Below are 17,157 nucleotides of genomic sequence, written 5' to 3' on the forward strand. Positions count from 1 at the left end.
GAATAACAGTCAACCGTTGCATCCGTTGCAATAGTCCCCACATGCCTTCTGAATAACAGTCAACCGTTGCAACCGTTGCAGCCGTTGCAATCGCAACTGTGTATTGTCAAAACTGATGATTGTTTTGTTAAGGCGTGTCGCTGCGCGGATTAAAGCATGTCGGCATAATTAATGCGTGTCAGTAATTAGCCTTGCCAGCGGAAGGCACGTCGGGTAAAGTGCGAACAAACAACCATACGGTATTACCATTGCAATAGTTTGTTCTATTGATGTATTTCTAATGACAGACAGCCGGTGTTTTTTACACCTTCGCACATTTGAAAAGATTTGATATTTTCGACCTGAAAAGGACTTGGAAAAAAATGGGAAAAACAGATGAAATTCTAATAGCATAGAAAGGACGCAGGCAATTTTTAAGACGAGAATTGGGGGTAAAAAAGTGCGTCCTATGCATGATATAATACGGTAATTCAATTAATTCAAGCTTTGCACTTGCGAATGTGGAAGTATTCTGCCCATTTAATGACAATTTGCATATTTGTTCCTACATGTACTTGTATTGCAAATGCATGTTAATGTGATTTTGATGTTTAAATAGCTCTTACATTTTACAAATTCAATATCACATAGTTTAAAGATGACTTCATAAGGATAGAATGCACATTAATTTTATGTTTAGATTTTGAACAAGTAAGGAAAGTATGAAATTATATTTTAGAACATAATTATTATAAAGAAATTACATTTGTATATAACTATGTGTTTTTGATTTAATAAAAAATAAAAATCATAATTGAGTCAGCTCTGATTAATAGTCAAGGTATTAAACATTTGTTGCGTACATAACCACTTTCTCTGGACTAATGCTGTGAATGGGCCCTTTGTCATATCAATTTTATGATTTTCAAATATTCACGCTGGTTCCTGTTTCAGATGCAGTCATTCCAGGCCTTACTTGCTGAGAACCACTTGACAGTGGAGGAGCAAGAAGACGTGTTTGACAAGATCCGTGGAGACCATGAGAAACTCCGCAGTGACTACCTTCAGTCAAAGGAGGACTACAACGTTCTACGCCGGTCAGCACCGGGAGGACTCGACGCTGCTTTTGATCAGGAGAAAGAACTTGAGGGTCAGCTGTTTCAGATTGGGATGAAGTTTGATGAAATTCATGAAAAAGTTGAGGATAATATGAAGGAGAAGGCCACTAAACGCCAGCCATTCCAGCAGAGCAGGCGAGGGAGCGCGGATAACCTGAACACTTCCATGGACGTTGATCCTTCAACAGAGAATGTGAAGAAGAAGATTAGAGGTGTAAGTGCCGGAAATGACATGTTGGAACCGAGAAGGGACCCAGCGTTTGATGATAAACTGAAGCGACTACATGAGGATTATAACGCGTTGATGGATCGTTACCGTAGGTTAAAACAGATGGCGAAAACACCTGAGAGAGAGCAAGAGATCGACCATCTGGTCAGGGTAAGAACAGCATAGAAATTCATAATAATAATCATAAAATGTGGAAAATAGCTAAAGACAAAATAGATGAACTTTTTTTTTTGAAAAAACACTCTTTGAAGAGCTTAAATGTCAGATGTTTTTTCTACATGTACAATCAATTACCAGTACGTTATTCAACCTATAGAAGTCATTTATCATATTTAAAAAAAAGATAAAGGTAAAGAGGAAAACAGTTGTCTAAAGTAATGAATGGCAGGAATTTTAATAGATTTATATGCTCTCCTGTCCTATGCACAATAATATCAGTTTTTAAATCCCTGTGTCCACATATTATGTTGGTACCGGTATCATTGGAAAGTGTGTTATGTGTAGAGAAAGAATATGTAAATATTATACAGAAAAAAAGCTTTTTTTATCTGAAAGATTACATTATAGGAATACAATGTCTCATATAATCACAAACTAATTTGTAAATGGGATTCCTTAACTTTCAAAATAAGAAATAAGATTAAATGCTAAAAGAAATATGTACACTTTCCTTGCAGAAACTGCATAAGATCTGCCAGGAGGAGCCCGAGATATTCAAGCTTCCAGCAGACCTTCAGTCAGGGTGAGTGTTGACTCCATTATTCATACAGATCAGTGGTTTGCCTCACTGGGAGGGGATGAGAATACCAAGGAAACTTAGGCTTCTCTAAAATATGTTGTCTACATCACCTCTTGTGGGGTGTACAGTTAAAAGCACTGTATCACGATTTTATTATCTTCTTTGGATGCTGGGAAGGGTGTGTCAGATTTTTTAATTTATTCTCAATGCTTATGCTAACCAACACCCAGTGGGGCAAACTATTGGAATATTCAAAGAAAACTGTCACATGGGTTGAATAATGCACTCACAGTACCCAATTGTTGGTTGAGAAATGTTTATTAAAAACTGGTTGTGTTATAGACAATGCATTGCAATTTGTTTCAGTGTCTGTTAATTGTCTCACATTTCTGTAAGGTCATAAAACATGACCAGAATGATACAAAATATATCTGAGGATATCTTCAAGGATATCTGTTGAATTTTGATGTAAGATGGAAATATATTTTGCCTAATGAATGCAAAAAGCAATATATTAACTAGTGAAAATGTAGTTTTCTGTGATCACAAATTACACTGAAATTCAGCAAATTTTCTGCTTCTTTTATGCTTAAATTTAAGAAGAATGTCAATTTAATTTGGGCTAATTGTAAATGTGAGAAACATAATGTCAATGTCAAATTTTGTTGACCTGGCACAGTGAAAGCTACGTTACTTTTATTAAGCAATAAAGGGGAACCTAAATCTTTATTGAAAGCAGTGAACATATCAAAATTGGTACTTTACTGCAGTAAAAATAACAGCAGTGAAATCACATGATATCTTACCAAAAAGTATAAAAGAGACCTCTGGAATCTGAAAAGTAGCAGAATGTTTGCAAATTTTCAAGTATGTACATGTGTTAAACCAAATTTAAGGCATGACCAGCCTCACTCATCACAAGAAATGAAATCAGAAAAACCACACCATGTTAAGAACCTTCCCCCCACACCGGCAAGCGATAAACACCACACAGAACAAAAACTTGCCCTTGAAAAACGCAAACTGCCTGACCCTAAGTCTGAAAAACCGGCTGACAAACCATCGGAAAACTCTGCATCAAAACCTCCTGCAAAAGCGCCCGGAAAATCGTACGAAATTTTCACTGGTTCAGAAACCTGGAGCTTAGCTGAAAGCATTGATAGGTATCCAGCATGGCTTATCAGAGATATAGGCTTATAGTCCTCACCTTTCATGTCAGTCACATCTACATGTATATTCTTCATGTAATATGCATCCCTCCTTCATTTATGCTCACCGGCATGTTATGCAGTATATATTTGGATGTGTGTTAGAGTATTAGCTAGATTTAAATTAGAAACAGGAAGGTGCTTCTTGGAACTTCCTGCGTAACCTTCTGCTCCAAGCCTTTGTTTAATGGCATAGCACATCCTGTTTTTCTCGCCAGTCACAAAGTCATTTTGTTTGCACATGTGTATTTTGGTAGACATTTAAACCACAGCACTGCAAATTACAAGCTAAGTCATTATACAAATACTGTTTTAATGGTTTATTATCTACTAACATTAGGTATTATCACCCTGTATACAGAATGTATAATTTAAACTAACCCATAAAACCTTTTGTTGTATTCACAAAGAATTAGAGTCTTTTTGATAGATATTATTATTCACTTCACCTTTTGAATGTCGGATTTAGGCACAGAAAATATATTTTTACCATTAATACTACTCTCATACAAAATCATTGCTTATGCTAGGAAAGCTAGGTTAGGTTGTGTCCATAGAACTGATGTGCTTTTCAGATTGGTTTCAGATATTTTGTTTATGTAATACATATTTAAATATTTCTTTTATGGTCAAAGTTATAAAAAATCAGTTGTCATTTTGTCCTTTTTAGAAGTTATCTATAAATAAGTTTTTCCATGGTATAATGGCAAATTCCTGTGTTCAAATGTCATCTTTTAATTGACTAATGTGAAATTTCCAACAATTTTTCCATGATCTAAAGATTCAATTCCCCATGGTATGTTGTCAATTTCCTTTGTTCTTATGTCAATTCCCATGATGCACTTATGCCATTTCCCATGTTCTAATGCCAATTTAATATCCTACATGTATGTCATTTTCCAATATTCTAACGAAATTTCCAATTTCTTATGTTTCAAGGTCAATTTACCATGTTCTCCTGCCAATATTCCATGGTCTAATGTCCATCTCTTGTTTAATGCAATTTAAGATGGTCTAAACGTCAATTCCCATTATCTTAGGACAATTTTCCATGTTTAAATGTAAATTTGTCATGGTGCCATGTCAATTTCCCATGTCTTAATGACAATATTTCCATGTTCTAATGAAATTTTCCTGTGATTTCACAGATGGCAGCATGAGTCAGCACAGGCAGACAGCCATGGGAAATCACGGTCAACAGAGAACATTTCCCGCTCCCAGGACAACCTGAACAGCTCCATGGCATCAAACCGGTCATTCCGCAGTGAAAGAGACTATGGTAAGAAATTTAATTTTGCTGAAAATGACAGTGCTTTTCTTGTGCTTTTCTTTGTGAACGTGAAACTAAGAAAGATTAAATAGAATGCATAGAAAAAAAGTTACAATTATGCATTTTGTATAACAAATGATGCCAGTTGAAACTAATTTGTCTTGATAAACGTGGCTAATTGCATGTAGCATGGTTCTGACATACAAAAGTTGATGAAACCTTTTTTGAAAACATGTTACTATTTGCTGTAAATTCTTTGGCAATGTTTGTTTATGGTACTTCAGCTTACACTGAATATTTCTATTATCAATTATTATAAAAAATGATTATATGTATTAATTTATCTGAACAATTTTCTTGCTACAGATGACCGTTCCAGTGGTCAGGGAACGGATATTCATCGGCGCCCTGAGCGCAGTGGGAGTTACAGCAGCTTGTCCAGTAGAGGTCGCCACACACCTGACCTTTCATATCGTGGAGACACAGGGTCACCAAACCCCTCCCTGCCCCGACCTCGAAGACACGACTACCCTGACAGGGAGAGACGGGAACGCAGAGACCTGAAAAAGGTTAAGGGGCAAACTAAAATTGATTGATATTTATATAATGGTCATATGATTTATATATTTAGGACCATTTGGAAAACATATAGTTTAAAGTAGCCTCTCAGCAATGTTGCATGCACCTAGCTGAAAACTGTGCCAGCCTTGTATGTCTTATTTTCCAAATATGTTCCCTCCTATGGCCTGTTCCTTTAAAGACTTTAATTGTTTAATGAAATAATATAGTGTTATATATTTTCTTATTTTCTTTTTGAACTTAAGGCAGTATTTAAGGTAAAAACACAGTTCCTACAAAGTTAAAATTTGTAAATTATGACTAGGATCCTAAAATGTATGGGCCACTGATGCATAATATTTTTTTTTTATTGTAAGTACCTAGGACACAAGGGTTAGATACTGTATGTTTTTTTTTGTATGTATCCTATAGGTGTTAGACCTGCTCCGTGAGAGCACCAGTAGTTTAGGTACTGACAGTGGGATTGCCTCTCTTAATACACATAGGAGCAATACTGACAGCGGGATTGCCTCTCTTAATACACATAGGAGCTATTCTGACAGCGGCATTGCCTCTCTTAATACACATAGGAGCCAGGTATTCTCTTGCAAACCTGGTGTGTGGGAAGCATAAGGATGCATGCAATTAAAATATGGCGCATGCCTCTGTGTATGGTGTCACATAAGGGCAGAATCAGAAGTGGTTTACACTTAAACTCCTCAAGAAACTAAAAACTCCTCAAGAAACTAAATATGGGAAATAGTCACCAACAGGTTGCATTAATACCATCACCCGTGTTTAATTGTGAGCAAACAGGTGCACTTAAAGGTATTTTAGACTTGAGTGTGTGCACTTCATTTATTAACAGTGCTTTAAACAGCAGGGTTCATAAATGCATAATCATTGCAATATATTCTTACTAAGTGATAACATGTGTGACAACATTTGTGGCTACATTTGTGTTCACAGCTGTGACTACATTTGTGGAATCATTCGTGGCTAAAATTGTGACCACATTTGTCGAATCATTTGTGGCTACATTTGTGGAATCCTTTGTGGATACATTTGTTGTCATAGTTATGGCTACATTTGTGGAAACATTTGTGACTACATTTGTGTCTAAATTTGTGGAATTCTTTGTGGCTACATTTGTGGAATTCTTTGTGGATACATTTGTGGTCATATTTGTGGATACATTTGTGGAAACATTTGTGGCTACATTTGTGGAATCCTTTGTGGCTACATTTGTGGTCATATTTGTATATACATTTGTGGAAACATTTGTGGCTACAACTGTGTTCACATTTGTGGAATCATCTGTGGTTACATTTGTGGAATCATTTGTGGCTACATTTATTGAATCATTTGTGGCTACACTTATTAAATCATTTGTGGCTACATTTGTGGAATCCTTTGTGGCTACATCTGTGGCTACATTTGTGGATGCATTTGTGGCTACATTTATGGTTATATGACTGCAACTACATGTAGGACAATGTTTGTGATTATATTTGTGGCTACTTTTGCGACTACAAATGGTCATATCTGTAACTACATGTAAGACAATGTTTGTGATTATATTTGTGGCTACATTTGTGACTACATTTATGGTTATATCTGCAACTACATGTAGGACAACATTTGTGATTATATTTGTGGCTACATTTGTGACTACATTTATGGTTATATGACTGCAACTACATATAGGACAATGTTTGTGATAATATTTTAATATTTGTGGCTACATTTGTGACTATATTTATGGTTATATCTGCAACTACATGTAGGACAATGTTTGTGATAACATTTGTGGCTACATTTGCGAATACATTTTTGGTTATATCTGCAACTACATGTAGGAAAACAAAAACAAACAATTAAGTTGTCATGCCTTTTTGTTGTTTATGCCAGAAGCCTTACTAAGTACCTTATCATTGTATATTTCTCTCTACAGAGGCCTGAAGGTGGCAGCACTACCAGTCTCCAGGATAGTGGAATCTCTGAACACGAGGGTGGGGCCACTGGGGGGCCTAGTGCTCTATCTAAACTGCCTGGTATGTGATGAGATATATTTCATGTCTTAGCTCAAGTTTTCTTAGAACTTTCTCGGTATTTTATAAGATTGTGTTTTGATGTGTCACCCATTTTCAGTCATTCACTTAATATGATATTGTCCTAATCAGATTAAAATTAAAACATTCCTTTTCTCTTACTCATTGATGTCATTTATTAATTTTGATCAGTATAATAATAAGCTTCAAACCTGCCCTTCATAATTTGTTTTTCATAAACAACCTTTGGCAATTTCAGGTCCAGGTAAATTCAAGCAGATGACAGGTCGCCGGGAACCGGACACGGACAGCGGTTTCATTGGCTCCATGGTTGGGTCAGAGGTGAGCGCAGGGAACCTGTCATCACGGAGACAACCACAATCCCCCCTCCGTCTAAGACACCCCGCTGATCCCCGTGACCAGAGGTAAGGGGGCTTATATATAATTTTGTTTAAAAAACAAGTTGCTTTTCAAATAGGACACATTCTGTCTATTGTCAAGCTGCAGCTCTTAAATTAAATTTGCTTGACCAAAACTTTTAATATGTCAGCTCTAGCCTAGGTGACATTCGATACATTATATTAGATAATTTTTTCGTAATTAATAAGTAGATACACTTGAGTCACTTTATGTATGGGAGTGAAATTAGATTTTACAGTCAAATGAAATTCATCTTATAAAATACACACAATTATTAGAATCAAAATACTGTTCCTACCCAAAATGAGTCAAGTATTCTTTACCTTGTGAATGTGGATGTCTGTAAATTGTGGGTGTGTCTACTATCAGCAAAGAAACATTTTACACCCAGTGTCATATGGCCCAGTATTTTAGGTCAACCTCTATAAATATTTCATGAAGCATTAACAATTATTGGAATGACATGTACTTGCCAAGTTATGATCTAAATTTGTAAATGTCTGGTTGTGTATGTGTACACCATAGTGCCAGGATTTGGTAAGATTCTCTATTTGATATGAGGGATTTATTTCTGGTTTGGCACATCTCCTGGACCATTGTTTCATTTGCACAGATATGGAGATGGGCGTAAAATGTGCAGATTATGTGTCACAGTTTGACAAAGACATATGAACAATTAAAAATCTACTTGTAACAAAATTTAATAATCGTCTTTTATAGGAAATTCACAACTGCAGTGCAAAAGTTAATGAAGTGATTCAATTTACATCAGACATTTTATTGCCACATAACAGATGCTCTAGTGATCCAGTTAACATTTGACATTTTTATTGCTACAAACGGGGGTGTTCATAGTTTTACCAAAAATTGCAGGTCATAGAATTAGGTGTCAATTTTTGCAATAAAAAGTACAAATATTTCAATGGGCATCTTTTCTCTTCTTTTTTTACCACTCTCCAAATTTCTTGTTTTTCATCAGCACAAGGAAATGGGGGCTTTATTCATTCAGTCCCGACTTCAAATGGCAGCGGTAAATCTCAGTTTTCAGTGGTTTGCATTGGTGTTCACGTCTCTGCGTGGCTAATGTACTGGTTTGCAAGTGCCGTTATGAATCGTACACACGTGTTACATTGCTGTTGTATAATGTCATTGTTAAAGAATTCTCATAAGTCATGTGATCATGTCAACATTGTTATTTAATATTGTTTCATTTTCTGTGGAAACCTAACAAAATTTTAATTGTTTGATGAAATTAAAAGTTTTAAGTTTCATTGATAATTAACGAGAGATAATCGTTTTGTTGTTAATACAGCAAAATAGCCAGCCAAGTAAAATTAGTTAATTTACTTTAATTCTACAAAAAGATGAATTTTCATAGCCTAGTCTATGTTATGATTCAGTATTTGTATAAACTCTCCATACAATGTCTAAGCTTAAATGCTCATACTCTTTCTTAGATAAAACGACAATATTGTTTACAAATTTCATTGGTATTTTAATGTAATGTTTTACAGATTATTAATTAACTGGATATGTTCACATTCAATATCTTTTCATCACATTACAACTGCATCAACAGAGATACAAAATTAAATCCTTATTACCAAGCTTTCACGAGTTTATGTATGTTTATTTAAAAAAAATAGGAGGGTCTTTCATGTTTTACGATCAAATGAATCTTGCTGGCCAATTTTGCTAGCTAAAAAAAACCCCCAAAACATGACATATACAATGTAAATAAACTGTTCTGTGATTAGTTCATATAGTCATTGTATAGTTGTGTCTTTTGCAAACAAAAAGCTCTTTGAACACTAGTGGCTTAAGCATACAAATATGTAAGTTTATCATTCTCAGCTGATTTTGAACAATAGCCTTGATGTGAACTGTTAAATAGCTGAAATTCATGTAAGCCAATTAAAACTTAAAAATATATTCTCAACCATACATTAAGTAAACAATTTAAATTCTTGTTTGATATCAGGCCCAGTTCGCGACAGAGTTCACGTTCTGAAGACAGTGCTCATGGAACAACCCCAAGGTCAGGAAGGTCAGTGGCATCGTCAAGGTCAGCAAGACGCACGCCAACCAAGGCCTTCCCGCTAGAGAGCAAACAAACAGAAACGGAAACACAAGCACGTGCCAAGACACCGACCCGAGATGACAGACAGACACCCACGCGACCAGACAGCAGCCGGAGCAAACAAGCACAGGGACAAAAGGTGAAGGTCATTTATGCTTAATTAACTTGACAGGTAGAATTTTAGAAGTTTACAGAAAATCTACATAGATAAATTCCTTTAATAACACTTCAGTTTTAGTTTTATTTTACGCTCATGACATAAAACATCTGAAAAGAGGTAAATGCGTAATTATGATACAAATGAAAAATATAATATATGGTAAATAGAATGGCTTACAAATCTGTAGAGGTAGAAAATGTCAGGTTTTTTTTTATTTATACATATTCATGTGAACTGGTATACATTTTATATTCACCTCAAACTTACTGTATTCAAGTCAAGTTGAACTTGCTGTATTTACCTTGAACTAACTGTATTCACCTTGAACTTACTACATTCACCTTCAGACACCCCAGAGAAGCAGAGACTATACAGACGACAGTTATACGTCCGTGACAGAGAGTGAGATGAGTTATGACACTGACAGACGGCGAAACAGTCGACCAAGCAGTCGGAACACATCACAGAGACATATAGACCGCATAATGGAGGACAGTGAAGAAGGTGGGTGAAGTAACTTAGCAGTGAACTGGGAACTGTGTTGTGTAAGATAAATTCAGGGAATTTAATGAAGAAAAAAAATTAGATATTTAAATGCAGTTTTCTTTACAAATGTGCATTTCCAGGTGCTGAAATGGTGAACAGAAGAACTGTTCATGAATATAATACTTCAAAAAATTGATCATTTCACCAAAATTTGCGATGTCAGAAATATTTATGATTCTTAATATGATAGTTTTATGATGTTTTAAAAATTATAACCTAACAATGGAGTGTTATTATGTTACATAATTTGCAGATTTTATCCTATTCAAAGTTTATTCAAGTTTAAATTCAATGTTTATAATAAGGTATGCATGTATGGGAATACATTTGTGCTTGTAAAAACGCAGCTTTTGTTACTCAAGATTTTTTTTCAGACAAGTTTGTTTGCTATATTGGTTATGCCAATGTGTACACAACAAAGTAATTTAATCAACAAATCTATTATTACTCGTAGGCATATTTCTTTGTAAATTTATGTCAGGATTCCATCTGTTAAAAGATCTCTTTTACAGTATGATGATTCACATGTGCAATTCTTTTGCTTTCATGCCATTATGACCTCTATGTACAATTACTCCTTCTTTCAGAGAGCTTCTCTGTTGATCCAACATTGAACGAAACTACAGACTTAAACATGTCCTCGTTGACGTCAGACTTCGGTTAGCTCCCTTCTCTGTTGTCACTGGTTGTGATGATTGTGTGCCCCCCTCACATTATTATGGTATCTTTCTGCCAGGTCATAGTCTACTAAATTACAATAAAAGTGCCGACCTTAAATTGTTGACTATATATGTTGACTATGGTGGACAATGAACCAGATAGTGCTCTTTGAAAGCAACGATTCTTCCATCTTTTAACCATGCTTTTGTTTAGAATGAATATTGAATCTTCTCTAGATTCTAAACAGTGATATGATAAAAGTTAGAAAAATCCCCCACAGTAACCTGTTAGTTACTATTAAGCCTGGCAGTAAGATGCACCTTATTCTTTAGTTTGTGATGTGACACTGAATTAGAAACTCGGATAGCTTTGAAGTTGCACATAATAGAAGTTAAACCAATTTTAGTCATTTCTAAACGGTTGAACTTTCTTAACCACTGTATTTAAATAACAAACCAACATTCAGTTTCACAGAACATACGTACTAGCGTGTCACAGTCTTGGTTGTAGATCACTGTTGTTGCAGCCTGCTATCGCTAGAAACCGTAGCTGGACCAGATATCTCATTTCATTCATCTTGAGAATGCATTGCAGGCATCAGCTACTTATATTATTTCCTGTATCTGTAGTTAAATATGGTTGGCATAATGTCTATTTCAAGCAAAACACATTTTCGCTATTTTTTCAAAAATATTTTCGTTGCTTTAGTTACCCCAGTTATTAAGAAGTTGAAGTCATAATTATTAATCTCTAAATATTGTGACTGATGTCCAAGAATGGAAATTCTCTAAAACTAGTGATATTTCTCACAATATTCTTAATTTAAGAAAAAATGTTATTGTTGTTTTTCCACATAATTTGAGTCCTCGCAGTGTGTAAGTGTGTTAAATCTGTTCACATAAGTCGTGTGTAAGGATTAGCTATTAATTAATGAGGATTATAAATATTGTACATTGTATTCATTGACATATTTATCCATGCTTTTTGTACCATTTAAGCTTCTTAGCAATTTAATTGCTGAATAGTTGAAAGTATTATAATTAGTTGCACTGTTCAAAAAATGAATATTAAATTTATCAGGCTGTTTTTTGCTACTATAATGTGACAAAATTCAATATAGTGTGTGTTTTTTTGCTGAGATTATTGCATGGAATGGAATTATTTGAATTTTGCATATTCATAAAAAGAATAATATAACAATGTTAACAGAAGTAACTGCTGTTTAAAGGGATCTATTTCAATGGGAAGATGTTTTCAAAAATGAAAGTGGTTAAATCAAAACATTCTTTGGGGAATATTAATAGTGATCTCATTGTGTGGCCATTGTGAGGTTTAATTTTCTCCTTGACATTGATATTGAGGAAGCAGCCCAGTAATGGATTACCCAGGATTTATGACGGTGACAACAACATTTGTAGACAAGAACTCAACAAGCCTCGCCTCTACAACCCTCCTTATCAACGAGCCTTTGTTATGTGTTTCAGAGAAGCCAAATGTAAAGCAGAACAGGAAACCTGAGGTCAAACAGGTTAATCAGACCCCAAAGAAAACCCAGGAAACATCCACAAGCAAATCTGGGTCAAAGGTCAACAGGCAACCCAGCAAAACTCAAGGTCAGGGACAAGGTCAAGGTCAGGTTGGAGTGAGGGGTCAGCAGGGTCGCAGGAAGGGAGATGTGACGGACACAGACACTAGTCTTTCACTGTCACTGGCTCGTGACACAACCAGGGATCTGACACATGACACAACGGAAGACACATACACCTCTGATGAAACCACACCAAGGTGAGACACATTCAGAATGATCTCAAATGTACACTAGGGAATAACAACGTTTATGTTTTCTTTGTTTATGTCTATACATTAACTCCTGTTCTGGAAAGATAACATGTAGGCAGAGTGTAGCCATGCAATTACTAGCATGTGGATAAATTACAAGGCTCTTTAATTATATGCATGCTAGTTATTGAACACACGCTAGTTATTGAACCTTGTGTCTTGACAACATGGTACAAGGTTATTACTTCACTCACTACCCTAGTGATTCAAATTAGCAACTCATGCTTTATGCTTGTGTATAATTTTGGGTTGTGGTTGCAGTTACAATATCTAACTGTTTAAAGTATCCAATTGGTTATTGACAGCTATGGCAGTGTTTTTCTTTTATCTATATCATACATGACTGTGCTACTACATGTAGTTCTAGGATAATTTGAATGTTGAAATTTTATCCATGTCTTAATTTGTCAAAATTAAGAAGATATAGTCTCGTTATTGTGCATGACATCATTGTTCTTTGGTTCTTATTATATGCTATTACACTTTATAAGATGTGGGTTTATATCAGTATGTACTTAAAAGCATACAGTTAGTCTGTTATTAAATTAAAGGAGGCTTGAAAACTTAGAAATGAATACATGTTTCAATTACAACCACCAAAATCCCCAAATCTTGCAGGTCAGTGATAGAGCGAGAAAGGAAGCAAGCCCGAATTGCCCGTCAGCAGGCCCCACCCCAGGAGGATGGAGTAACAAAGGCCCCCGCCACTGTCACTCAAGCAGCCCCGCCCAAACGTGCTACAACACCGGTCAAGGCAAAAAAGTAGGCACCTTTTTTTAGGCATCTTCTAACTTTAATAAAATCATAGAATTAGGATATTTCTTGTAACGGTTTACCTTGAATGGATAATTCTATAATGACAAGCTATTATATATTGATAAAAAATAATTAAAACTTTCTAAAGAAATTTTTCTTTAGAAAATTTTATTTAAAAAACTTCAGTTTGAACAAATGATTTTAATGTTGTATATAAATGACATTTTTTGAGTGGATAATGTCAATATTTGACTGTTATATATATCTCAATTTTCAATATGGTCGCTATGGCAATCATTTTGTGTTTTAATAACAAATTTTTGCCTACATTAGATCTGAGGTTCATCCTAAGAGGCTCCATGACAGTAGCATGGAGCTGAGCCCGGAGACTGGACTGGTCCGGGGCCCAGAAATGAGACTGCCCCTGGGGCTGCCGACAAGGGCAGTCCGTGGCCCAGATTTGACCAAGCCGAAATATGTGGACCGGAGTATTGGCTCAGGGAGTGAGGAGACCATTCTGGCATCTGATGCGGAGACTGCCGCCACTGGCGCTACCAGAGATTCTGTGAATAGGTCAGGGTGACTTTAATAAATTTTGCCTCAAGCTGGAATATTGTTTTGATGATAATAAGCATTTTTTTAACTTCTGAAGTTAAGCTGAGCTTTGAAAAGATTATCATATTTAAAATGATAACAAATAGTGGTTTAATAAATATAAATTTAATAAAAAGGCTCCTTCCGTCTCAAAGCATCAACATATATCTCATAGGATAACAAGCATTTAACAATGATCTGAATTGTCAATGCTTTTTTAATAATATAAATTTTATAAATCATTTAATACCGTAATTACATACAAAATTTACAGTGCCCGTCTGAAGACCTTGTCATCCGAGATTGATAAGCTACGACAAGAGTTCGTAAGAGCCAATCAGGAGCGACCTCAGCCCCAACCCCTGCCCCCGAGTCAACCCCCACCCCCACAGGAGAGGGACCCCTACTATGACCAGTACTTTGACCCCACAGAAGATCCCATGGCCTTCATGAGGGGGCCACGACGAAGGGCAAACTCATTTTCCGGACATGGTGGTAGGTTACAGAATATTAACTCGATATTACATGATCTATATGGATTATATGTACTGTACCATTACAAAACCTGTATTAGTGGTATTGAATGATTATCTTGCAATGAATTATTTATAAAGATACAAAAATGTGATGTTTTTATCACTAAGTTAAAACACCCATATTCGGGAATGTTTCAAAGGTCTACATCTGTTAAACATTCCATAGATGTTGGCCAAACTATACGGAGCATACAATGTTTAATGGAAACTGGTATTTGTATTGAATCTTTGAGAAAAAAAGAAAAAAAAACATTTTGTTAAAAATCTATCTACGTAATTATTCACTTAATTTTTATGTAGTTGATTCAAAAGGTAAGGCACAGCATTGGTATTGCATCTTTGGGAAAATACTAAAAGCATTATTTTATCAAGGAAAAACACCTACATAATTATACACTTAATTTTTATGTAGTTGATACAGAAGGTAAGATGCAGCACTTTTTGTTCGCAGATGAGGCAGAAAAGGGTTTGTTTGTTTTCCTTGTGTGGTTTGACTGTTATTTCAGGTTAGCTAGATAGGTTTTCAGATCTTTGGTTGATGCTATACATTTAATAACTGATGTAGTATGGCCTGATGCTGTTTAGAGATGCTTTTCCAGAGGTAAAAGATTGTAATATCAACCAGTCATTAATAAAAGGAGTTACGGTAATAATATCTTAGTTTCAAAATTTCTTTTGACCTTTGTAACTGCAATAAATGTTTGACTGAATTTGTCTCCTATAGGTCGAGATTGGGGCTATGACTGGACGCTACCTAATGTTCATCGTGACGGAGATATTCCTCTCGGGTATGCGGCTGCTGATGCCTATGCCCCTCCCGGGCACCAGAAACATCGCCGTGACGATGGGCAGCAAGGTGACCAGCGGCCCAGAGGACGAAACAGACTGAAGAAGAGGATAAGTCAGAGAAATTCCGGTACCCAGCATGCACCTGATCAGAACGGTTATGAATCTGACCAGTCTCCGAACCGGGCACCGGTAGAGTCTCAAGGTGTGCGAGGACATTATGGCTTCTATGAAGCTGCTCCCCAACAAGCATCTCCTATGGCAACTGCTACCCTCACACAACCGGGTAAGAAATCCTAATATATATAGACTTAAAATGGCAAAGTGTAACCTGTATTTTAGTGGTTGGAGAGTAACCCCTGGTTGACCCTTGAGTCTGTCTGATATAGGAAAATGTTGAGGCATTTTCATGAAAAAGCATGTCTACCTGAAATAATATGATTCACTAGACAGTGTAATGTGGTTTTGATAAAATTGGGTTCCATGGAAAACGAAGTTGACAAAATCAGGACGAGCATTGAAAAATTAGAGAAAGCTCCAACATCAGGTCGGGTGTTATTACTGTTGGTGGCAGCAGCAGAGCATCATTGTTAAAAGTTTTGCCATGACTCAAATATTGTTCAATATGCGCTAAGTACATATATGTATTATAGCCCATCAGCTCTAACTTTAATAATCTTCCTGCTATACCCCATTTACGACAAAAAAAATAGTGTTGGTATTTCCTTTCAGATATTTTTGTCTGGTAAAAAGCATACTGATGTGTTAGTTATTTTTAAGGACTCTGATCATTAAAGTTATATTATGCAGTCGAATCTCTATGGCCAGACTGGTGAAAATACCTTTAGCCTCAAAAATTCGAGCCAATCGGGAATGCTTACCTTCAGTTGAAAGAAATCGGTCCAATACAAGCCAACGGGGAATTCAAGTCAAGTGCTTTCAAGCTAACTGGGTTCAACTGTAGTTAAAACCTTCAGTTGCTAATTCCTTAAACTAAGTTTTATATACCATTTTATTAAATGATCTTATCTAAAGGCTTATAATAATAATTATAGTCTACATTATGTTATAAATAAGTCATAAAGTTGTGTTTTCCTCCCGCAGGTAACCTACAGGAAGGAAGACGAGTGTTTGGTTCCCAGCCTAATTTGTCTTACCAAGGTTACCAGCCACCCCCGCCTGCTCGATCAACCGCATCTGGATCATCTACCGGCCAAACAGGTTCCAACCGACCTCTCAGGCAGACTCTTTATTCCTACGCTGCCAACCCCACACAAAACCGCCCCCAGCAGGGCTATCAGGACACAGACTACCACTCACACAGCAACAAAGTGCCTTACAGCCAGCGACAGTATGCAAGTGATGATATTCATGTAAATGATGGACAGACTCGGTTCATACCCAATGGTGCTAGGGAGGGGGTGGGGCGGCAGGAGGGTGGTGGGGTGTACACCTCTGTGTGCCCCATGTGTGGAAGCTCTGCCTACCATACCCATGGTGACTATGTTTATCCACCGGAAGACCACAGGCAGCCTCTTGGATATCTTGTACATGATGGCAGGTACGCTTCTGTAGAAACAAACTTGTTTACCAACTAGTTCAATAGCTGCTTTAAACAGAATGGAAAT

At 36.2% G+C, this 17,157-nt stretch overlaps 1 protein-coding gene across 2 annotated transcripts in view; it reads left to right on the forward strand.

Annotated features, from left to right (window-relative positions):
* Nucleotides 1-17,157, forward strand: part of LOC128223703 (uncharacterized) — a 45,162-nt gene that overhangs the window by 20,210 nt on the left and 7,795 nt on the right. The window contains exons 7-24 of one of the 2 annotated variants that reach the window (XM_052933027.1): nucleotides 934-1,476; nucleotides 2,004-2,068; nucleotides 2,962-3,228; nucleotides 4,422-4,552; nucleotides 4,910-5,112; nucleotides 5,534-5,698; nucleotides 7,056-7,155; nucleotides 7,412-7,577; nucleotides 8,552-8,602; nucleotides 9,554-9,791; nucleotides 10,160-10,316; nucleotides 10,946-11,017; nucleotides 12,503-12,803; nucleotides 13,476-13,619; nucleotides 13,947-14,186; nucleotides 14,482-14,702; nucleotides 15,468-15,815; nucleotides 16,634-17,090. In XM_052933027.1, the coding sequence (XP_052788987.1) occupies nucleotides 934-1,476; nucleotides 2,004-2,068; nucleotides 2,962-3,228; nucleotides 4,422-4,552; nucleotides 4,910-5,112; nucleotides 5,534-5,698; nucleotides 7,056-7,155; nucleotides 7,412-7,577; nucleotides 8,552-8,602; nucleotides 9,554-9,791; nucleotides 10,160-10,316; nucleotides 10,946-11,017; nucleotides 12,503-12,803; nucleotides 13,476-13,619; nucleotides 13,947-14,186; nucleotides 14,482-14,702; nucleotides 15,468-15,815; nucleotides 16,634-17,090 (3,869 nt within the window). The remainder of the gene's footprint in view (nucleotides 1-933; nucleotides 1,477-2,003; nucleotides 2,069-2,961; nucleotides 3,229-4,421; nucleotides 4,553-4,909; nucleotides 5,113-5,533; nucleotides 5,699-7,055; nucleotides 7,156-7,411; nucleotides 7,578-8,551; nucleotides 8,603-9,553; nucleotides 9,792-10,159; nucleotides 10,317-10,945; nucleotides 11,018-12,502; nucleotides 12,804-13,475; nucleotides 13,620-13,946; nucleotides 14,187-14,481; nucleotides 14,703-15,467; nucleotides 15,816-16,633; nucleotides 17,091-17,157) is intronic. The other variant, XM_052933028.1, reaches the window with a different exon arrangement.

This window comes from Mya arenaria, chromosome 17 (assembly GCF_026914265.1).
Source record: "Mya arenaria isolate MELC-2E11 chromosome 17, ASM2691426v1".
Classification (NCBI taxonomy): domain Eukaryota; kingdom Metazoa; phylum Mollusca; class Bivalvia; order Myida; family Myidae; genus Mya; species Mya arenaria.